Below are 24,154 nucleotides of genomic sequence, written 5' to 3'. Positions count from 1 at the left end.
TAGGGAAGTTATGAGGCACTGGAACAGGTTGCCCTGAGAAGTTGTGGATGTCCCATCCCTGGAAGTGTTCAAGGCCAGGTTGGATGAGGCTTCGGGCAATCTGGTGTAGTGGAGGGTTTCCCTGCCCATGGCAGGGGGTTAGAAATAGATGATCTTTGAGGTCCCTTTCAATCCTAACCATTCTATGATTCTAAGTCATTTTCTGCAGCAAAGGAAAAAAAGAGAACTTGACATTTATACTTTAAAAGAATTAATTAATCTTCAGGTATCTGGAGGTTTGACCTTTCTGTTCTCCTCAAAGTAGTTATACAACATTTAGGATTTAGTGAATTCAGAATCAAAGAAAAAGTTTCGTAGTCTACTATTGTTTTGTGAATAGTTAAGAACTATTTCAGCTGTTTTGCTAATTCTTTGGTAACCTAATAACTAAGAAGTTCTTCTGCCATAGTTAATGCAAATGCTGAAATAAAGCTGTATCCCCAGTGCTACATCAGTTTTGGTGGTCTTATTCACTGTCCTTTTTTGTTTTCATTTCAAAAAATTTTGCTAAAAGCAAATGACATTTCAGCATTGCACAATCATTTTTATTTTTTCAGTGTTGTTCCTATCTGTCAGCCAATGAATAGTGCATATTTATTAATATACAAATCATTCTTCTGGAATACAAAGATTTTTTTTGAATATTAAGTCGCCAATTATAAACATCCAGTTTAATATAGAATCTGTGCAATTATTCACAACTTTATTGCTGAAGGTATTTTTAACATCCATATTTCTGCAGATATATTTACGGAAGGATATTTACAGAAGGAAGAGAGATCACTATGATCTTCAGAGCTTTTAAATCTACAGACAAAGTAATAGGTCTTGCTAATGAAGTCAGTAGTAACTCTCATTTCCCTGTTCAAATAACAGATCTGGAAAAGCTTCAAAGCACCTGCTACCGTCTACACAAACTATCCCCTAAGTATGTGTGAATCCTATTCTAGACCTTAGTGAGCTCCTTTCCCTGTACATTTCTCAGCAAACCTGGCTCAGCAATGACATGAAAACTACTATGATGAGATGCACCGCAACACGGGAGCTAACCTATGGCAGCGGAGGAGAGGATAGTTATCATGCGCAGAACTGAATTTCATTTAGTCAAATCGTCGTTTTAAACGGTGAAGAGACATCCATCCAGAAATAATAGGAAATGAAGAAACATTTCATTATGAACTATCTACACACACACTGTTTCTGAATGTTTACATCTTTCTTATGCTTAATTAACCTTTTGGTTACACAACAAATCATGCCAAAATCTAAATGTACTACCTTCTAAGTTAAAGAAAATACAGTGAGAAAATGAAAGCCCTCTGTCTTTACACAAAGAGACAATTCCTGAGAAACCCACTTAAGCCCTTCACTGTACTTAAGGACAGCTGTCGCCAAGGTCCAACTCCAATCTGATGGGGACTGAAGTGAGCAGGGTTACTGTTCTGCAGTCTGCCATCGACTTCTTGTGTCACAATCAGTCAGTCACCTGACATTTTAGTGCTTTCAGTAAATGTGCACAACAGTATTTCTGTCTTCCTAACTTTCGTCTTATAATGAGCAATTTTTGGCTCTATCTTCAACTCCCAATATGAAGCCACAATCTTGGCTGGGTACTCTGGACACTACAGAAATATCAGTAAGTTCACAGCCAAATAAACAATTTTAGTACATCTTAGAAGGAAAAAAATATAGCTGCGTTTACATAAGCAGTTTTTCGAAAACTGCGAAATCCAAAACATAACCATCCAATTCAAGGAAACTACCAGAAAAGTTGCAGATTTAACTAAAACCCTGTCTTTTTCTTTCAAGAGTATGATTGGTAAGATAAACCATACTGAACTGAACTCAACTTCAGCAGGTGAAAACAGGCAATTTTTTTCCTAAATACTCAAAGTTATTGACTTTTTTTTTTGTCACTTGCCCAGAGCAAGCCTCTGGGATGCATGAAAATGATGGCCAAACTCACATAATGGGTGAGAATCTTGAAACTTGTTGTGATAGGAGTCAGCATCACTTTGTGAACTCCTCCTTTGCCAGGTGTGCTCCAATGCACAAGAGATGGCACTCCTCTTCTAATGACTATGTCCAAAGACTGAAAATAAGACTTTTGCATTGTAATCCTGGTTCTAAGAATGACTCTCGTTGCCACCTTCTCAACAGTTCCTTTAGTCATTCTACTCAAATTCCAATGCAGTAAAGGACAAATAACATTAACAACTGTGGCTTTACTGTGGTAATACAATATATGCCATTTGAGACTTTGGTAACTAATGACTGGGGGGAGTGAGGGTATGTGTGCCTATACAAACAAGGGAGAGACTCCAGTTCATTAAATATAAGAAAGCATATTCAAAAATTCAGAGCTCAGCAACCTATAGACTCTTTGCTTCTCTGAAAACTAGACTCTTTGCAAGCACTTTCTTAAAGATTAAAGATTTTAAATATTAGATTTTTAAAGATCAGTCAATCATATAACCAGGATATGCAATTTTAGCACAGTCCCACAGATTCCACCTCTTTGATGTAAACCTCAGATTTGAAGCTGTCCATCAAAAATTACGTAACTAAACTTTCTTTAGATCATCAGATTTAGTTGACACTTAGAAATGCAATACATAGGTGGGAGCTGCTTTAAAACTGAAGTAAACGACACATCTGTACTGATGTACATAACAAGGTTAGAATAAAATGAAGACAGCACCATGAAAAAGGTAAGACTTGATGAATGGCTCAAGTGCATTCAAACTCTGCATCTGGTGCAACAGCTTCACTGTGACTTTTCATTTGATTTAGAAAGATCTGAAAATTCCAATGAATCAAATAGATCATATTTAGTATCCTATCTACCACTAGTCAGATTAATAGCAGCTGAACATTGAACAAAACAGACTTAGAAAGAAAACTAAGTAATTTCTCATTAAATCAAAAGGAAATTTCAGCAAAGTACTATCTTGGATACCATTTTATTTGAAGAAAATAATTTTCCATAATTTTAGCAAACTCAAATATAAAATAAAAATAAAACATTCCATATGTTATTCTTCTGTTAGATATATTTGTTGTTCTTCTAGTAACAAATGATAAATGCTACTATACTTTCATTTTGGTGCAAACATGCTTAAGGAATAGTTAACAATAAGGAATTTATAAATGTATTTCTTTTGTTAAGCTATTCCATAAAATAAAACAAAAAGGCAAAGTAGTCACTTCAAGGCCTCTGTTGCATTTTTTAAATTAACAAAGCATTAGCTATGAAAGAAATTTCCTTTCTTAATAAAGAGTAGAAGTAACCTTCACACAGGTAAGTAAGAAAACACCTTTTTTAAAGTACAGTAAATGGCTTTTTTTCTTTACTATTTAAGATTAGGAAGCATTTCAGTTTATATTTTCTCATCAACTGCACGTTTCAAATGAAAAATGAATCTCTTCGTGAACGTACTCTGGAGTTTAACATTTAGTTACTTAGCAACTTGTAGCACACACAGAAAATATCGAGTCAGAGATGTCACCCTGTTTAATATTTCCTCCCAATCCATATGAATATTGTGGATATTTTAAAATTTCACATTTCCCAAACAAACAAGCTACCATATAAGCTATAAACCTCATGAAAAACGAAGCAACAGAGACAGCCTTCTTGTGACAGTCACAGAGTCCTTCAAATGAGAAACTGACAATTAGGTACATGCGTATCTCCCACAGAACTTAAATTTCATTCTTAAATTGTACCAGTATATAATTTTTCCACATTTCAGGAAATTTTAGATTTTAAGCTCCAACACAGACAGCACTGAAGAGGACACATAATGAGGATATAGTAAGAGAGTATAATTGGGAAGCACACGTTACTTTGTAAGATATTCTGTTTAGCAGTTTGATCCATTCCAGGTGATTAAACAAACTGATTTAAAAGAAATCAAGTACTATTATGAACTCACCCTGAGAAAATTCTTTCCTTTCTGTTAAAGAAAGCTCCTAATACAGATACAAGGTGGATTCTAATTATCTTCTTTTTTAACAAGAATGTATGAAATTCAAGTGATTTCTGAATGGTTTGTTCACCTATTGCCTTGGAATTTTTTTTACATTTTGGAAAAACTATCTACTAGTATTTTTAATATAGAAGCTTACAGGTACATGGACTTTTCTAAACATTTCAGCTCCTTTGTGTGCATCCAATAAAGCCACGTCTTGTGGAGTGGAGATGATCACAGCGCCTGGGAAAAGAAAACATGAAATACCATTAAAATGTATATTATTAATTACACTGTTAATTATTTTGACTATTAGTACATAACATTAAATTCAAAGTAGTCACATATTTATATGTGGGGTTTTTCAATTTAAAGAAGAAAATGATGCTAGTTTTTTTATTATGCAATGACCAAAATCACTGAGACATGATATGGAGTAACAGAAATAATTTAGGTATTTTCATCCTAAGTTTTCTATGTAGAAACCATTTATATGTTCTAAATGAGAAAAACTGATCTAGCTGTCATATGCCCATGAATGGAAGCATGTCCACATGCTGACAAGTTGCAGAGGTGGTACTCTGGGAATACCTACAGAGTAACCATCCCATGTCATAATTACATTTGATAGCTTTTGATTTAACAATAAGCCTTGTTCTAAAATCAAGAGGCAGCTGCCTGTGATCAGACTGCGGCTTTCTGAACCTGCTACACTTTCTGATTCAAGCGTTGACAGGCATAGTCTTGAAACATGTTACACTAGACACAACACCAGCGCATTTGTATGAACGATACCACGATATAAAGAGGCCAACTCATGCACACTTGCACTAGGTTTGAAAAAAGTAAAGTATTACTCACTGTTCAGACACGGCTCCAGGTTACCCGATAATTAGTACTCCCAAGAGTTATAAAACAGCTAGAGTTCTTTGTCAAAGGTCAGATTCTAAAGTAAGCCTACAGGTTACTATCCTATACTATTCTATATTACTTCTTGACTAATATAGCCAGCAAAACCGATACAGTTATTATCATATTCTACATCACTTCACAAAGAGCATCTTTCTGCATATTCTCAGGGGTTTCAAATACTGTTTCTTCAAAACTTGCATCAAGGATCTGCTCATGCTCGTCCCTGTTTTAGAAAAACGCAACATAAAAGAGGACATTACTGGTCAATTGGTTAGCTCTGGTTTCACAGTGAACATCTGGTCTCCAAAGTATCTGTTATAAAAACATCTTTGCAGGGCCACGTTAAGCCAACCTCACACAAGAAATTTATGCCAAACTCCACACTAATAGCAATTACAACAGACAATTCTAGATGCATGGAACAGAGTTTCCTACTGGGCCTGCAGTTCCCAATCCTTGGGAAGGAAGGAAAAGGTGGGTAGCTTTCCAGAGGCACACAACACTGGTATCCTCGGCACAGGTCAGAGCACCGGGAGCCTTGATGTCCCAAGAGCATTCTCGGTTCTGGCCATGCTGGGACAGGGAGCCCTGCCCCTCACAACAGTCCCACACAGTCCACCGGCTGCTGGGTAGCATCTTGCCTGCCTGACAGCCAGCCGTTTCCAAACACTGCCTGACAGCACGTTTGAATGTTTTCAACCAGCGTTCTTAACCTCTAATTTGTGAAAGAAAAATACAATCTGGCACCTCGCTCCTGAAAAGCTGCCAATCTCTGCCTTACATAATATTAGACACAAGTCCAAAAAGCTAAACAGCATATGTAATGTACTAAGCAAATGCATTTTCCCTATTGTTCGCTAAAACTCTGGCATTTGAATAATTTGCTGTTTTCCCAAGACAACTTATTTCCAATGGTATGACATAGAAGAGCGTGGAAGCCTTTTGGTTACATTCCAGTTACCTTAGCTCCTCATTTCACTAAGTGCAGGGTCACACTTTACAGTTGACATTGAAATGTAGGGCGAATTGCACAAAATCAACGCACCCTTCCCTAAAGGCACAGTCCACAACTAAGTAGAATCATGGAATGGTTTGGGTAGGAAGGGACATTCAAGATCACTTACTTCCAACCCGCCTGCCATGGGCAGGGACACTCTCCACTACACAATGTTGCTCAAAGCCTCATTCAACCTGGCCTTGAACACTTCCAGGGATGGGGCAGCCACAACTTCTCTGGCCAACCAGTTCCAGTGCCTCACCACCCTCAATGTAAAAAATTTCTTGCTTAGATCTAATCGAAATCTGCCCTCTTTCAGTTTAAAGCCATTGCCCCTTGTCTTATCACTACATGCGCTGGTAAAAAGTCTCTCTCCAGCTTTCCTGTAGGCCCCCTTTACTGCAAGACTGCAAGAAGGTCTCCCCGGAGCCTTCTCTTCTCCAGGCTGAACAGCCCCAACTCTCTCAGCCTGTCTTCATAGCAGAGGTGCTCCAGCCCTCGGATCAGCTTTGTGGCCCCCCTCTGGACTCCAACAGCTCCATGTCCTTCTTGTGTTGCGGACTCCAGAGATGAACACAGTATTCTATCTAGGTGGGGTCTCACGAGAGCACAGTAGAGGGGCAGAATCACCTCCCTTGACTTGCTGGCCACACTTTGTTGGATGCAGCCCAGGCTACAGTTGGCTTTCTGGGCTGCCAGCACACATTGCTGGCTCATGTTGAGCTTCTCATTAACAAACACCCCCAAGTCCTTCTCCTCAGGGCTGCTCTCAATCCATTCTCCGCCCAGCCTGTACTTGTGCTTGGGATTGCCCCGACCCACATGCAGGACCCTGCACTTGGCCTTGTTGAACTTCATGAGGTTCTCACAGGCCCACTTCTCCAGCCTGTGAAGGTCCCTCCCATTACTTCCCTCCAGTGTGTTGGCCATGCCACACAGCTTAGTGTCATCAGCAAACTTGCTGAGGGTGCACTCAACCCCACTCTGTTAATTTCAGCATCAAAGATGTTAAACAGCACTGGTCCCAATACCAACCCCTGAGGAACGTCACTCGGTCTCCACTTGGACATCAAGCCATTTTTCACAACTCTTTGAGTATGTCCATCCAGACAACTCCTTATCCACTGAGTGGTCCATCCGTCAAATCCATGTGTTTGTCCAATTTATAGACAAGGATGCCGTGTGGAACAGTGTCAAATGCTTTGGACAAATCAAAGTAGATGCCCTCAGTTGCTCTTCCTTTATCTACCAATGCTGCAATCCCATTGTAGAAGGCCACCAAATTAGTCAGGCAGGATTTGCCCTTAGTGAATCTATGTTGGCTGTCACCAATCACCTCCTTTTTTCCCATGTGCCTTAGCATAGTTTCCAGGAGGATCTGCTCCATGATCTTGCTGGGCACAGAAGTGAGACTGACTGGCCTGTAGCTCCTTGGGTCTTCCTTTTTTTCCTTTCTGAAAAATTTGGCCTATGTTTCCCTTTTTCCAGTTAGTTGGAACTTCACTGGACTGCCACTGTGGGCAGTTCTTCATTCTCCCAGTCCCTGCCTTTGCCTTCTACAGTTGGAGTGGTGCGACTAGAGCACATGTCAGTGAAGACTGAGACAAAAAAGTCATTAAGTACCTCAGCCTCCTCCATATTCTGGGTAATCAGGTCTTCCGTTTCCTTCCAGAGAGGGCCCACATTTTCCCTAGCCCTCTTACCACTGACATACCTATAGAAGTTTTTCTTGTTGTCCTTGATGTCCCTGGCCAGATTTAGTTCTATCAAGGCTTTAGCTTTCCTATCCTGATCCCTGGATGTTTGGATAATTTCTCTATATTCCTCCCAGGATACCTGTACCTGCTTCCACCCTCTGTAGGCCTCATTTTTGTGTTTGACTTGGTCCAGGAGCTCCTTGTTCATCCATGCAGGCCTCCTGGCGTTTCTGCTCAACTTCCTCTTTGTTGGGATGCACTGCTCCTGAGCTCGGAGGAGGTGATCCTTGAATATTAACCAGTTTTCTTGGGCCCCTCTTCCCGCCAGGGCTTTCTCCCATGGTACTCTGGACTGTTCAGGAATCTGCTTGATAGAGTCTGCTCTCCTGAAGACCAGGGTAGTGAGTTTGCTGTGTGCTCTCCTCACTGTCCTAAGGATCTTGAACTCCACCCCTTCACGGTCACTACAGCCAAGGCTGCCCTTGAGTTTCACGTTCCCCTCCTTGTCAGTGAGAACAAGGTCCAGCATAGCACCTCTTCTCATTGGTTCCTCTATCACTTGGAGAAGGACATTATCATCAATGCATTCCAGGAACCTCCTGGATTGCTTACAGCCTGTTCTGTTGTCCCTCCAACAGATATCAGGGTGGCTATGAGGACCAGGGCTCGTGAACATCAGGCTGCTCCTATCCTATAGAGGGCCTCATCCACTTCGTCTTCCTGGTCAGGTGGCTTGTAGTAGATCCCACTATAATGTCACCTGTCCCTGCCCACCCTTTAATCCTAACCCATAAGCTCTTGGTCAAGTTTAGACTCAACATCATCGAGTTTTCTGCATATTTGTAAAACACAGATCTTTCAATACTTGGACAAATGCTTATTACTGGTTTCTTTTCAACAAAACTAGAAATTTGTCTTATATGTATACACTCATGATAGTTGTTTCACACTGTTGTTCGCATTGTTCTCTGAAGATGCTGGCTCAGCATTCCCTGGATCTTCAGGTAGAAGCTAACATACAGTCAATAAAACTGAAGTCTACATTTTCTGGTCCATTATTAATTTTTTTAAGAATCCAATAATTGACATGACATGAAGAACAGAGACTCTGCACAACGAAAACACCCATTAGAACCACAAGTGGCTCATCCAAGAGGTATTTTTGACTGACAAATTCTCATCCAAAGAGAAAAAGCTAAAATCCTGAAAGACCCAATGGCACATTGCAGAGTCTAGGCTGCCACAGACACCAACTCCCCGTACAAAAAACTGGCTTCTGAAATACATTAGTTAAAATTATGCTAATAGACAACTTGCATGGCTCTTCCACAGAATGAAAGCCAACATGCTTAAGAAGTTGCTGCTGAGGGTGTAAATAGATGTTTCTCTCCTATTTCCCTTTGCACTCCGAGGTGGATTACGGACAAAATTTACCCACAGGCAGCTTGTACTGACTTACATGAACGTCCATTAAAATAAGTATCTTTTGTCTTTCTTTGGTACAACTGCTAGTCCAGCAAACCCAACCTGAAGTTCAAGAATTCAAATTATTAGCAGCACTGTTTCCTTCACTACCAACCACATATGGCAAATGAGACTTTTCACAGTGCTCCTCTCCCCGAATAAGTTTGCATATGTTTAATTCAGAAAGTGATTCAAATGATGGGCAAGAAAGAACACAGCCAACACTTTGTTTGCTGTCTTGGCTCTACATGGTTAACAGGAATATCAAACGGTAAAGAGTTATTTTGATCAATAAAGTAATGAAGTATGACTGAATTCATGCACACAGCATGTCTCTTGAAGCAATACATGCAATGTTTACACAAGCCTCTGTCTGAATGAGGCAAACTACGGCTGACAAATTGAACAGAGAAGTTGCAGAAACTATAATGCTATCACATTGCACATTAAAATATACTACAAATTCTACATTTGCAGTTGTGTGCAGAAGAACAATTTCTGAGCCTTGAGCATACTAAGGATATCTAAGTTGAGCACACTTAGGTTTAACTGACATATCTACTTACTCATGCATTCCATTTATTTTTCTAAATCATATTTCAGCTGACAAAAGGCTGATGCATGTTGCATTAGTAAAAACTATGCTAACTGTATTCTCTAATTCTTAGCATGCATATATGGAGACAGAACTAACAGCAGTCTGTAACACTGATGGTTGCCTTTCTTTTTAACCCCAGGTCCTTAATGATCAGTAAAAGAAAGGTATGGCTACACAGCACATTAGTACTCACCCTTCTGGTGGACTGCTGTTCAGGAAATTACAAGTGCTGAAACAGCCTATAATTTCTGTTTGCATTAGACACTCTGGGTTACAAGGCATAAGGTGGAATCTCTCCAAGCCTTAGCTATACTCAATTCGTATTCAAGTGAAAAACAGGCAGGTCTAAAAGGCAGCTGATAAGCAGCAGCTTAGAAGGTCTACCTTAGGATGAAAATGATCCCTCTAACATATTATTTTTTTTCCCCTCCAGTGTCTTCAAAAACAGACTTCAGAATCAGGCTACGTGCATCTCATCCAGACAGACGATTAAGGACACCTCCACACACAAGTCTTAGACTGTGTCTTAGAACACCTTGATTCTTATTAACTTAGCAAATAATGCCACCCCAAAACCTGTGAAGTGTAACTGACCAGAAAGACTGACAAATAGAATTCCAGAGGATAAAGACACAGAACGTTACACTGCATTTTTCTAATAATTGCATCTGCTAACTGACAGGCACTGCATGCTCTTGCAAGGAACTACCTTCAGGCCCCAGCGCAGCTGCGGATGGGCTGGTCTGACCACATCACTCACTTTTTGTAGCTTTTGCTACCCTTTACACTGCATCAACTTCAAACTTCTAGGCAAGACTTGCAAGTTATAAATAGCCTGGTGAATCTGAATCTTCTCTACTGTGAATCTCTTCAGAGTCCATCTCACTTTCAGTTAAATTTCTTTTTACTTCATAGGTGAGATTTTGTGCTTGAAGATGCAGAACGAAAATTCACAAGAACAGACTTCTGTCTTTGCTAGAATTTCAGCTGGCATTGATTACAGCTAAATTAACAGTGAAAATTTGTCCATCTCCTTGGATAAACCTTGCAAAGAAGTTCCTTTAGCTTTCGTGTGTGACATCTCATTACAACTAGCAACTTAAAAAGAATCGCTAGTGTGATTTTCCCTTAAGGGATCCTTACTTGAGAGTCATAATATAGCTCGGAACTGTCCCAAAGGCTGGATCCTGGCTGTGTCACACCTCCAGCCTATTCACTACCTTCTTATTGGAGGAATCTTCGAACAACTGCTGAGACAGTGTATGTTTCCAACAGCCACACAAACTAGCAGGTAGTTAGGGACTGGGACACTACCACCTTGCCCACATTAAAAAAAGAGGACACAAATCTTAGAGGAAGCTGCTTCCTCCTGGCAAGAGGAACTGCCAGTGAAACCATGAAGCAGTCCTCCTGGCAAGATGAATAGTCAGTGAAGCCATGGAGCAGAGGAATACCACAAGCTGGATAAAGCTGTTACCTTGAAGTTAAACTGCCCTCATCTAACTGATCAGTATTATGATGTCCATTTCACACTAGATCACACAGAGAAAGACGCAGAAACACAACTCTTGCTGTGTTAAAGTGTTTGGCTTTGGTTGTAGCAAACTGAATACGTATGTCACGCTAATGCAATTTATGATGTCATATTTATTTAGCAAAGTGAAAACACTGAAAACATTTGTAATAACATCTGTGAACAAGCATTATTTGCAAAGAATAGGCATAAAATAAAAAGCTACCCCCTCACACACTGCCACTTTCCATTTCTCCTTACCTATCTGAATTAGCGTTTTTCTGCTCTACTCCATTCCGCCTCCTGCTTTCATGGACGTTTGCCAATTATCTGGATTATAATGAGCATTGTACTAGGTAAGAGCAAAGTCCAAATAGCCTCTTTTGACAAATGAATATGATTTTTTTTTGAAACGAGAAGTCATAATCTAAAGAAGAGAACTGGGTAAAAGCAGGATTCTACACAGAAAAAAGACAACACTGAAACTACTTCAATCACCTCCAAAAAACAATCTGTTTTTTACTTCCCCCCCCCCGAGATAGGGGTGGTAAGGGGCAGGTTTAAACATTTATTTTTTCATAAGAAATAGTTAGAGGAGAGAATGCAGTACCATTATTCATACGGATTTCTCTCATCTTTTGCAACTGTCAGTTGAACACAATGTTCGTTTATTCTTCCTATTCAGAATAATCGGTCTTAAAAACACAAGGCAATTGCAGCTAATCTAGTACTTAACATACACTTAGCCACTGTTGCCAGACCTCAGAAAACCTCAGTTTTCGAAGCCTCTATACTTCACAGCTTTTTTCCCCACAATACCTGGAAATTCTTTTTCAGGAATGATGAAATTTAAAGAACTTGCACTGAATGTACTATCACTTCAGCTTGGACAGGCAATGTGTGCTAAATCAATCTCCATGTGCCAAGAGTTAAATTTAAATTTATACTGAAAGAGTGTGAGGCTTTAACGTGTAAACTCATACTATATTTCAGTCTCTAAATTAAGTTTATAGATTCTGCTGAGTCTGACACTTCGTAATGAAGTACCAGGAGTGTCCAAAGCTAAGATAACCCTGATAATAATTTGCATTTGTCAACTACATTTTTTCTGACAACAGAAGCAAACTATTTCAGCATACAAATTATATTTGGATGAATACAAAGACCTATTTTCAAAACCTCACTGGTGTGACTAAGTCTTTTTTGTTTTTCAATCTATCCTAAACCTATGTGCCTTTCTTTTCCTGCAGTTATTTAAAATATCAAAATATAACATGAAAGAAAGAGTAAATCTATATAAAATCTGATATTAAAAATATCTGCCATTCAAAAATAGGTCAGGTAAAACTTACTATTACAGATGGCTTCCATAAAATATCTTCAGAAATTTACTGTAGAAACTAACGATGTACCTCCTCCATAAAAGAAGAAAGCAAGCTCAGAAATGTAGAAAAACATTGTATATTATTGTTAAACTAAAAGGAAAGAAGATCAGATACCTTGCAACTGTGATTTGCATCAAAGTAAGAGATATTCAACAAGGGGCAAACAGACACTTACACAAAGAGCAATGACAGAATACAGATACACCTCTAATCTTAAACTGTGTGCTATACGCAACTTGTACTGCTGCACTGGGGGTTTTTTGATCATTTCTCTTCAGAAAAGACAAGAGAACAGCACCATACCTACTCAACTTGCAATTTCCATTGATTTAAAAAGACACCTTTACCTCACAAATCACAATTCTTTTTCATGCCAATTCATGCACAGTTTCATAAAACATCAACACTATCTTTTTACAAATATGATTTGAAATTCTCTTTTTGCTATTTTTAATGCTTACTTCTGAACAGACAATCTACTCATCACCTGGAACTTCCTGTTCTTGTACATTATTAGTTGAGGCAGGATCCGGTTCTCCTAAGTCCCTCACACTGCTATAAAACAATGTATACAAGGGTACATCCTGGTCTGTGTGACACTGACATAAATATGAGTAAATAGTTTGGTTCACCAGTTTGGTATGTCACATTTCATTCAGAATCTAGAAATGCCATGTGCCTTCAAGTTGGTGCCATCTTCTACTCTATCCTCTTCAATGTACATATTTGAATAGAAACAAGACTTTTGATACTTAATCAATAAAGATAGGAATATGCTTTTTGTTTTTATTTAAATGTATTTATCAAAACACTGCCATCAAGAGAAATCCTATTAATTACAACTCTTTGAAAATTTGTAGTTGAGGTAAAAAAAACTCCTTTGGTAAATATTTCAACCTTATCTGCAAAAGGCATTCAGGAGATAATGAAGATCTACATATTGCTGAAGATGCAATCATTAGGAAAAATTACACCATTTACAGGATAAGGCAATTTTAAAAAGATGGTAGGAACTCTGTACTATGTTGATTTCACATCTAAAAGGTAATGAAAATCATTCCCTGTATAACTAGCAACTACAAGTTCCGCTTTTACAGAACTTGAAAAAAACATAAAATAGCATTCACATTGCTTTCACTTCACTTATCTTGACTAATTGTTATTTCTGATTCTTACTAACAGCCTTTTTAGAGTTTATTATTGTAAGATTATAATAATATATACTTTGTGTGGAAAAAAAACCAAAAATATTTTACTTCTAAAAGATGTGAAAATTAAGAGCACTGAAACGAAAGATGAAGCCTCACACCTTTAGGTCTCCTGTATAAACACAGTTCAGTCCAATGCTCGCTACTGTAATTATTATTGTTCAGTAAGATGTGAAATTATTTGGTTGTCTCAGTCCACTTTCCACTGGACAGGCATATATTTCTAATGGTTTTCAGTGCCGTGGCATCTCAATGTCCAAAGAAACGAGTGATAAGACCAAGTTTAGCAAAAGAAACAATTCCAGTACTAACCCAGAGTCGGTTCTGTCAATTGAGACAGAATGTCAGTCTCTAGAGCTGTCAAACTGTCACACTTCTCTAATACAGACTTCAGTTTAACATTAATAAAGAAAAGGCAGCACATAGTCTAATTTATTTAACCGTCAGCCCCCACAATGCAGCTTCTCCACGAGGATGAAACACTTGTGCGGGGCTCTGGGACTGCGAACAGAGATGCCTTTGCTCCTGCTCACACAGCCTTCGCACTCTAAAGGAAGAGAACGATAAACCTCTCTCTCAGTCTTTACAGAGGCTAATCCTCCATCTCTGATATTATTTATTAATTTATGGCTCCTTTATCTAAATAATCAAATACACACACTTACATTTCTCAATTTAGCAACTAGGTAACCCAAAGGAATCACAAGTCTTATTCTTCATAATATCATTAGCTTATACTAAGTTGGAAAACATGTAAGGATGCTTCGAACTTTCCCAAACATGCATGTTTAGTACACAATAAAGAACCCACTTCTGGACATCTCATGCAAAAGATGAAACAGAAGAACAAAGCAGAAGTAAAGAAGTAGAACTAAACGCAAATTAAGTAACAACAGACAATAAACAAAGCCTTTTTCTCCAGAATGACCCTGGGTTTCTATTTGGAAAGCAGACTCGTATCCGAAGAAAGAAGTGGTGGTTGAGCAGAAATATATAGCACATTTTCAAGGTGTCATATAATCTCTCATCTACTAGTTTGTTGAAGAATGACTGCAACATGAGAAAAGTTATGGATGATTAAAGAAAAATATGCTAAATAAGATGTATCTCCTCGCAAGATGACTAAGAATAATAAAATTAAAAAAACAAAGTCACAGTAGTTTCCTTTTTCATCTCTTCTATAGAAGTAAAAGTACCCACACAAAACTGTCACTCTTTAGTGACAACCAGAATTCTAAGATATATTTTGCTGTGTTGCTTTTACCCATTAGGTATTGCTCTAATCTCTTTTTGACTCAAGAAAATTACGGTACCTGTGAGGCAAGATTAAAAAAAAGTTTTCTAAAATAAAAGCCCAATACTATTTCACACATCCTTACAGTCTCTTATTGTCAGATGTTGCAATGTTACAGTTTTTCATGCCCCATCTGGGCAAATCCTCCTCAAACAAAACGTCTCTACCAGTGTGCTCTCTCAGGCTCACAGAAAACTCTGTAGGTGGCTGGCAAAATATATGTGCAGGGTTTGCAAATTTATTTTGTCATGGTTTGATGGGGGGGGGTCTGGGTGGCAGAAGCTGCCCATCAGAAGGGACTCCTATCCCCCTCGGGGCTTACGCCAATCGGTGCCTCTGTGAATTGCCCTATTTACGTTGGGACAAAGGAACCGGAAAGGTGTGCCTTCGCCCAGGAGCAAGGAGAAGGGAGGGGGGTGCTGCGCCCCCCCCCCCCCCCCCCCCAACTCCCTGGCGCCCGGCCAGGTGGTGGCCCGGGTCGGTGCCACCTGCTGAGGATGGCAGCAGCGGAGCCACGTGGAGAACTCAGGGGGAGCTCCGTTCCCGGGGTGCCCACCGGGCCAAGTTCACCCAGAAAGGACTGAGATCTGAGAGAAACGGCCACACCGACACCAGGTCAGTGAAGATGGAACGAGACAACATGTGCCGCAGCTGAGTCCCCCTTGCAGACCAGTGGTGAGACAGCGAGTGCTCCCCCTCGCAGCTAAAGGCGGTCCTCGGGGGAGCAGAGACCCACTCGCAGCCCGTGGAGGACCCACGTCGAGAAGAGATGCCAGAGCCTGAGCACGGTACGCATCTAGAGTCCATGGGATGACCCCTGCCGACGGGGAGGTGTTTTGTTTAAAGGAGATGCCTGAGCCTGAGACTATTGTGAATCATGGGCACAGGGCGAGGCGCATTCACGCATTTAAAGTCTGCATGGAGACGCATTCAAGGTCGATATGACGACCCACGCCAGAGTGAGTGGCAACAACTCCCTAAGAATCCGAGACTGTGGTAAAGCCCGCATCTGGAGCAATCTGATGGAGTAAGGATTGCATCTTGCGGGTAGGACTCACACTGGAGAAGTCTGTGGATTTTCCTCATGAGTAGGGGATCCACTGGAGCAAGGGAAAATGGTGTAAGGACTCTGTCTCCTGTAAGAGAAGCGGCAGTAACAGCACGGAATGAACTGACCTGCACTCCCCCATTCTCTGCCCCCCTGCGCCGCTGGGGGGAGGAGGTAGAGCCGGGAAGAAAAGGCAAAAGGGGAGGAGTGGTGTTGTTTTTAAGATTTGGCCTTGTTTTCTTGTTATCCTCTCAAGTAACCGTTTTTGTTTGATTTTGTCTTTTTAGGTAGCTGTAAACTGAGTCTCTTTTGCCCGGGACCATGGTTGGTGGGTGCTCCTCTGTTCTTGTCTCGACCCTCAGTCCTTTTATTATATTTTTCTCCTCTCCATTTTACTGGAGTGAGAGACCGACTGCATGGAGTTTAGTTGCCGGATCGGCCTAACCCACGACATATTTAGAGTCAGAATAAAAATTTTCTACACTGTCTATCCCCAGGAAGCCACAGATAAATAATGAAGAAACTGTAATGCAAATACTGTATCTCACATATGCATGCACGCAAATCAAAGCACAACTTTCATGCAAACTAGATAATTCTAAATGTACTTAACTAAAATATGTATGCTGTCTCTGAGGAAAAAGAGAAACTATGCCACCAATACCATGACTGTCCAAGACATCCTCAAAGGATCAAAAAAGAACAAGAAAACTAGAAAGGAAACAGAATGGCACAACACCAAATACTTTCTGTAAAAAAAATAAAATACAACACAAAGCTTAGAAACATGAATTGCAAATGAAGACGGAGCCCACAAATACAGCAGAATTCTGTAGACTGCTCCAAAGACATCATAATCGAGATTTGTAACACTATCTTTCGTACCCTTGAAAGGAACAAGGTTGAAGAAAATAAAAGTATGCTAAACAAGGCTATGGACTGTCAAAGAGACAGAAACCAAGTAACAAGAATAAAAGAAGAAAGCACAGTTCACACTGCAACACACAAAAAGAAGCCTTTCCAATGAGAATGAAAAATGCCCACAATACACAACAGAGAAAATTATTTATAAATCACTAAAATTCATTGAGCCAGGGGATTACAAATCTTATCACTCCTTGTCTGCTGTGCTTGTCTTCATCAAAAGCACAATACACTTCTTTTTTCAAACTGCAAGAGTCGACCTCAACATGCTCAATAAACCCAAGTAATGGGAAAGGCAAATGTAAAGTGATTATATCACTCCTAATTTTATGAAGTTAAGATTGACGAAATAATAAGCTGAACTGAGCAACTGTGGTAACAATGTGAAGCCACTTCAGAATTCAAATCAAAATGCTGTCTTCAGTTAGGAAGTTGTAAAAGTCCATACTTGTACAAATAACAATAATAATAAAAAAAAGCCAGAAAGCCATAGTGAAGAGTTGAGACACACGTGGGCAAGAATTTATGCCCTTTTATGGCATATCAAGACAATCTGCATTACTTGTTGTTGTTTTAACCTGTTTTCCATTTCTTTTTTTAAATCAACATCTTGATTACTTTGACTTTCCTCAAAACCTGATTCAACAGGTATGAGAACCACAGGTTTCTGAGAATCACATGAAAAACTAATGAAAACACTGTAAAAAAATTATTTACTCTTAATTCTTCACTTTTTTACCTACACAAGAATGTCCTTAGCAAGAAACTCCAGTTTTGTGGGTTTTTTTAACTTGTTTTTCTTTTGTTAATGCCTATTACATTATAAGAAGATGCAAGTATTATGAAAAAAACTATGTAAATTAAGGTTTCCATTTACTGATGTAGTGTACCAGTTAGAAAGATCTTGTGACCTTAAACAAACACACCTCAGCAAAACTTAGAAGAAATACAGGATTAAAGTACTTTTCTCCACCACCTCTCTGTCCCAGAGGACCCAGTGCACCAACACAACCACTCACACTTCTGAAAACAGAGTAAACTCTGTGGGAAAAAGGCACAATAAACCATTGGCGTTCAAGAGCCTGATAACCTTTCCTGTGTTAAATGAGGACATATAGGTGCATTGTATTGAATAGCAATTATCGATATCTGCTGTACTTTAAAAAACATAATCCATGAAGATAAAGCCACACCTCTTTAATGTCATTTTACTGCCCTTACGTACAAGATATAATGTGAAAATCTACCTTACCAAAAACTTCCCGTACCACTGTCATGCTTCACCTCATTGCTTAAAGCCCTGGGAGTAAAAGGCCCTCCTGCGTTGCTACTCACATGCAACCTACTGAGCACTGTATTTAAGAAAATGAGTATGAATCTTGGTTTGTTTTTCATCTTATGCTCCAGGTTACAGATAAGCTGAGGCACTAGATGCCTCCTCTTATACTTCTTATGGGAAAAATTCATTAAATCCTTCATCACAACTCTGTTGATCTGTTCCCTTCCATCATTCAACATAATCACAGGCAGCAGAGAGAACCTCCTGTGATTATTAACAATTTGGGGGCAATGGTGTTACGGATGCGTAGCACATGCCTTAACATTTGAGTTTCATATGTCAAAAGATTTATTTTTTTCTGAACTTGACATCATGGAAGATCATGAGATACCATCACACTGCCTTAACATTAAATTCAACTTGTAGCTTCTAGATATATGAGTAACTGTGGTTATCATGTACGATTGCAGTTGAGACATGACTGTGTTAAGGAAAAGATACAAGATGCTGCCTGATTGTTAAAGGGCTCCTTTCATTCCTGTAGACTTGACTGTGCTCTAACAGTTTGCTGTGAAACCAGGAGGTATGTCCCAAAATCCATTAGCTCTAGTGCCTTTATATACGAGCATGTCTATAAAGTCCACTAGTCTTTCTACTTATACCTGTAGCTAACTCGTTTATTCTATCCTAAGAACTTTTAGAGATACACAATTCTTTATTCATTAAACTTACCAGGCAGCCTGATAAGAGTTCTACATGCAAGTGAAATAGTTCTACAAATTGAATATTTAGTGGCTTCACTTCAGTGTGTTACTGCCACCAACGTGTCAGAGGGAACCAGGGTCTGTTGGTGCACATGAGCCAGTCTGCACCCAGGAAAGAACAAGGGCAGTAAAAGATGCTACCATCTTGAGTTTGTATCAACATATTTATCTGATGTCACCAAAAGTGGAACGAGCAGTCCAACCGATTCCTTATTAACTCACAATCACATAATTTCTGGTTGGAAAAGGTCTGTGGAGGTCATCTACTAGCAACACTAGAGAGGTCTAGCTGGGGCTTTGTCTAGCACAACCTAACAATCACCAAGGATGGAGGTTCCCACGGACTCTTTGTGTAATATGTTCCAGCACTGTACTGCCCTCCTGGTGAAGAGCCACAGCAATTATTAAATTATTCCTGGAACCGTAAGGATTGCTCTGTCTCTTTTACCCCTGAGTTCCTCGCATTGATTACATTGGCTATTGACAACTGCTTCTGCTGAAGTATGTCAGACAGGTACTAAATCATTATAGTCAATCAGATCTCGTGAGATGCTCAGCATTCCTTCAGAAGCAGTATTTCTAACTCCTGCTGAAACCAATGAGACTAGAGGACTGTCGTGGTTTTTGGACTGAGGGTCGAGACAAGAACCGAAAAGGGAGCACCCACCAAACATGGTCTCGGGCAAAACATGACTCAGGCTTTCTTCATAAACCAAAACAATTTATTAACAGTTACTTAACAAAAGACAAAAGGGGACGAAACCGGTTACTTGAGAGGAGAAAAGAGAAAACAAGGCCCGATCTTAAAACAACACCTCCCCACCCCCTATTTTCCTTTCGTTCCTGGCTCTGCCTTCCCCCCAGCGGCGCAGGGAGACAGGGAATGGGGGAGTACAGGTCAGTTCATCCATGTTGTTCACTGCCGCTCCTTTCTTAAAGGAGGAGGAGTCTTTACACCATTTTTCCCTTGCTTCGGTGGATCCCCTACTCACAAAGAAAAAGTCCCCAAACTTTTCCAAAGTAAGTCCTGCCCGCAGGATTGCAATCCTTCCCCATGGATCGCACCAGTTCGGGCTTTACCAGTCTCGGCCTCTTAGGGAGCTGCTGCCACTCGCGTCGGCGTGGGTCGTCCCACGGTTCCAGATGCCTCCACGACCTCGTCGTGCATTCCATGCCCCATTATCAACAGTACCTGGTCGCGCATCCCCTGCTCCACGACCTCTCCTGGGCTCAGGCATCTCCTTCCCAACGTGGGTTTCTCCACGGTCCACGAGTGGGTCGCTGCTCCGCCGAGTACACCCTGGCTGCAGGGGGGCCGCCTGCCATCTCACACCGATTTGCAAGGGAAGCCTCAGCTCCAGTACACCTCCTCCTGCTCCATCTTTGCTGACCCGGTCGTTGTGGTTGTCTTCTCTTAGATATTAATCCTCTCTGGGGGAGCTCGGCCCGGCGGGCACCCCGGGAGCGAGGCGCTTCCCGAGCCCCCCCCATGCGGCTCCCCCGGCGCCATCTTGAGCACATGGCGCCGGCCCGGGCCCGAGCGGCCGCCCGGCCGGGAGCCGGGAGCGAGGGCAGCGCCCTCCTGCTCTCTCCTCGCTCCTGAGCAAAAAGCCCTTTCCCGCCCCTTTGTCCCAACTTAAATATGGCAATTCGCAGAGGCGCCAATTTGGCTCAACCTCCCCCGGGGGGGATGGGACTCAGATCTGGTGGCACAGGGAGCAAATCCCCTCCCCTGCCACCAGAACACCCCCCCACACATCAAACTATCACAAGGACAGTCTGCATATCTCAAGATTGATTTGTCAAAGCCTAAATCCCCTACAAAAAGTAAAATTCATAACCTGAGAGGAAAAACAATGCATTACAGTGTATTACAGTGCTGCATAGTTTATCTGAATAAATGTCGTGCATTAACAGCGTTGTCAGCTTCTAATTAAAAAGCAATCATGAAAACGAACTATTTTATTGTATTAGCTTCACTATGCAGTATGTACAGACAAAGAAAAACCTTACCAGTTTTTGGCATGACTGCCTTTCCTTCAAGAGTACTGCTGTACTCGACTTCACAATCTTTTCAAAGTTTAGCTTTAAAGAAAGTAACACAATCATAATGCTAACATGTTAAAAATCACTGACAGTGTTTTTGGTCCTGACTGACAGAACAGTTTCTTAGTGTGTTAGAAAGACAATTTTGACTGGCATTTTAAAGTAAGATTTTTCTAAAATCTGCCAGTTAACTTCAAATGTCTGAAACAGTGAAGCAATATACATACCTGCAACTGGAATATTCTGTGAGACTGACAGCTGTACGTCTCCAGTCCCAGGTGGCATGTCAATTACTAAATAGTCCAGCTGACCCCAGTCAACCTAGAAGACAAGAATAAAAATGTATGTTGGAGGTTTGAAGTGTTTTTATTTAAGGCACTTTGTGGTTTATTGCAGTCCTTGTTTCCTAGAATGTAAAACAAGAGTACCAAGGACACCTCAAAAGAATGATAGTGACATACCCTTTTAGTCACGCTTTCAGTACAGGATCAAGACACTATTTTTCTAAGAGATGCAATCTTTGTTGATCAATCAAAATTACGAGCACAGCTTTACTATTAATTTTATGAGCATAATCCTTATTGAATTCTTTCCCAAAAAAAAAGTAGCAACAACTTAATTTAAGACTTTCAATTCAGAGCTACTAAATCACAAGTTAGAAGCAAATATTAGGTAATACTCAGTCTAAAATTCAGGGGTTTGTACAACAAATATGACTTAGGAATTGTTTCTATTAATTTAAAACCAACTTTGCTTGCTTCTTATCACTTCTTTGAAACTACATATAAATCTTTACTAATTTTTTTCTCATTTGTTGTTGCAAAGCTAGAGCTATCAGTATTGAATTTTTTTCTAGGAAAAAGAGCTATTGGGAGAAAAAAAAAAAAAAACAACAAAAACCCAACACAACCAACAGATTTCTTACATGAAAATCACTAGCTATAATTATACAAACTTAAAACGTACATAAGACATCATACAATAAAAAAAGTTGACTGGCTGCTACACATCAAATGAGAGTAATCATTAAAGATACTAGGCTTAAATATGAGAATGCTGTGATTATTTATGTTCTTTACTAGGTCAGATTTCCAGGAAAGCCAAATAACTCTTCCTAGAGCATGGTGTACTGCAATAAATGTTCTCTTCATGAGAGCAGAAATGGTCCTAGGCCTACTTTATATAATGCAAAGCCAAGCTATGGTTCGCTTAAACATTTCCCAACAGTTTCAATACGCTTTGGGAGATCCTCGATTCAACTCTGACATGGTGCAGGTCAGTACCAGTGCACTGTTATCAGCCAGCAGTAACGTACAAGGTCTTCCCTCTCTGCAATACAGAAGCTGTAGAAATCATAACCAAATTAAAAATAAAGACCCACAGATGTCGCCCCCTCACTTTTCTCTCCACACAGACAATGCAATTGTATGGTATGTTTCTGATTCATTCATGTATAAGATACAACAGTATGAGCTGCTTTAATACAGGAAAATACCAAACGAGCAGGATTTTACTTTCTCTTTTATTTTACACATTCTCTCAGTGTCATTTTAACAGCAAAAACGATTGACATTTTGCCAGTCCCCCAGTTATTGTCCTGCAGTGTTAGACCCTGTCAGGGGAACGCTCATTCATTTTCATTCACTTCTTGTACGGATGATGATCTCCTGGGGAAGCACAAGTGATGCGAAATCCAGACCACTAACCCAATGTAGCACTCCAACGACAAATGGAATTTTTCAAGGCAAGCTGATGAAGACGGAAGATTTCAGAGCACTTACGGGAGAAGGGGGTTGGGGAAGGCTAGTTGCAAATTCTAACTTTAGATGTCTGAATTAGGAACTCTCAGGCACACCTCCCTTTCCTCATTTTCTACACAAAGGTTGCAGGGGCACGAAATGGTGCCTAAGGCAGTCCAGCTGAACAGGAAACACTACTTATGTTAACCACAGCAAACACTGCACTTTACTTTTTCACATTTAATATTGAACTATATTATCTATAATATCTATATTATAATATCTGTATTTTGTCAACAAAAATGACATTTACCTGGCAGATTTCGAAAAGTAATTAGCATTTATAATCATATTAAGACTATATAACTCCATAGAAAAGTTACATATGTGTGCAAAAATCTATGTTTTTAAATGTAAGTATAGGGTAGAGGAGCCAGGTTAACTAAAAAAATCTGAGTTTTCCTTTGTTTTTCTTGACTAATTTGCTTAGTTATAAAGCAAGCTAAATGCCAGTGCTGATGAATGTCTCTTTTTCCAGTGGAAAATTACTTTGTTCAATTGAAGGCATGAACTTTAAATTTCTGTGTTTCTTAGTTAAAAATTAACCACTATAAAGGTGACAAATTTGAATTATATAGATGTTAAAAAGTAGCAGCAGTTTACAACATAAGTAAAGACAAGTTCCTTAAGGATTCGCAACTAAACACACAGATCCTCCATAAATAGTTAAGAGCATAAATCTCAATATGCAAAACCAAATCTTTCATAATAATCACAACCATTTTGAAACATTAAGTTATGGAGAGTTTTACTTTTTAGGAAAGATTAACTCAATATAATTTTCCCTCCCTGTGTCTTCATAAATCCTGATACTGGCATCTTTTATTAAGTCCAAATTTACAAGTCCAGTAATCACACTCTCCTTCCTTAAATACTTCCATGGAAACTACGAGTAAACTGGTTTTTTGCTTTCTGCCTTGAAGCAAGATACGTTCCAGAAACATATTTAAGAGCAGCATAGTACTACAATCATTGACACAGCTTCCAATCACTTGATTCTTGAAAAAACTTGCATATCGAGATGTTTTCAGCCTTTTCCTCCATGAACTCAAATTCAAGTCCTTTTAGGTGCAGCACTGTCTCATGGAGTAGTACAAGGCAACCCAAATCCCAATATTATCAGTGGTAACTGGAATAAAAAATAAATACACTGGCTTTTTTCCCATAGCTAAAAGCTGTCTGGTTTTGCATATACTTGCTGGCCCTACCCTTA

General features: G+C 39.8%; 1 protein-coding gene across 1 annotated transcript in view; it reads right to left on the bottom strand.

Annotated features, from left to right (window-relative positions):
* The window catches only part of NUBPL (NUBP iron-sulfur cluster assembly factor, mitochondrial), a 93,507-nt gene that overhangs the window by 15,746 nt on the left and 53,607 nt on the right, over positions 1-24,154 (bottom strand). The window contains exons 7-8 of the mRNA XM_086613617.1: positions 21,370-21,463; positions 4,171-4,256 (exon numbers count right to left, since the gene is read on the bottom strand). Of these exons, the coding sequence (XP_086469743.1) occupies positions 4,171-4,256; positions 21,370-21,463 (180 nt within the window). The remainder of the gene's footprint in view (positions 1-4,170; positions 4,257-21,369; positions 21,464-24,154) is intronic.

The sequence above is a fragment of the Tauraco erythrolophus genome, chromosome 6, assembly GCF_009769465.1.
Source record: "Tauraco erythrolophus isolate bTauEry1 chromosome 6, bTauEry1.pri, whole genome shotgun sequence".
Taxonomy (NCBI): domain Eukaryota; kingdom Metazoa; phylum Chordata; class Aves; order Musophagiformes; family Musophagidae; genus Tauraco; species Tauraco erythrolophus.
The sequence above is the reverse complement of the archived record's forward strand: the minus strand, read 5'-3'. Positions and strand labels throughout refer to the sequence as shown.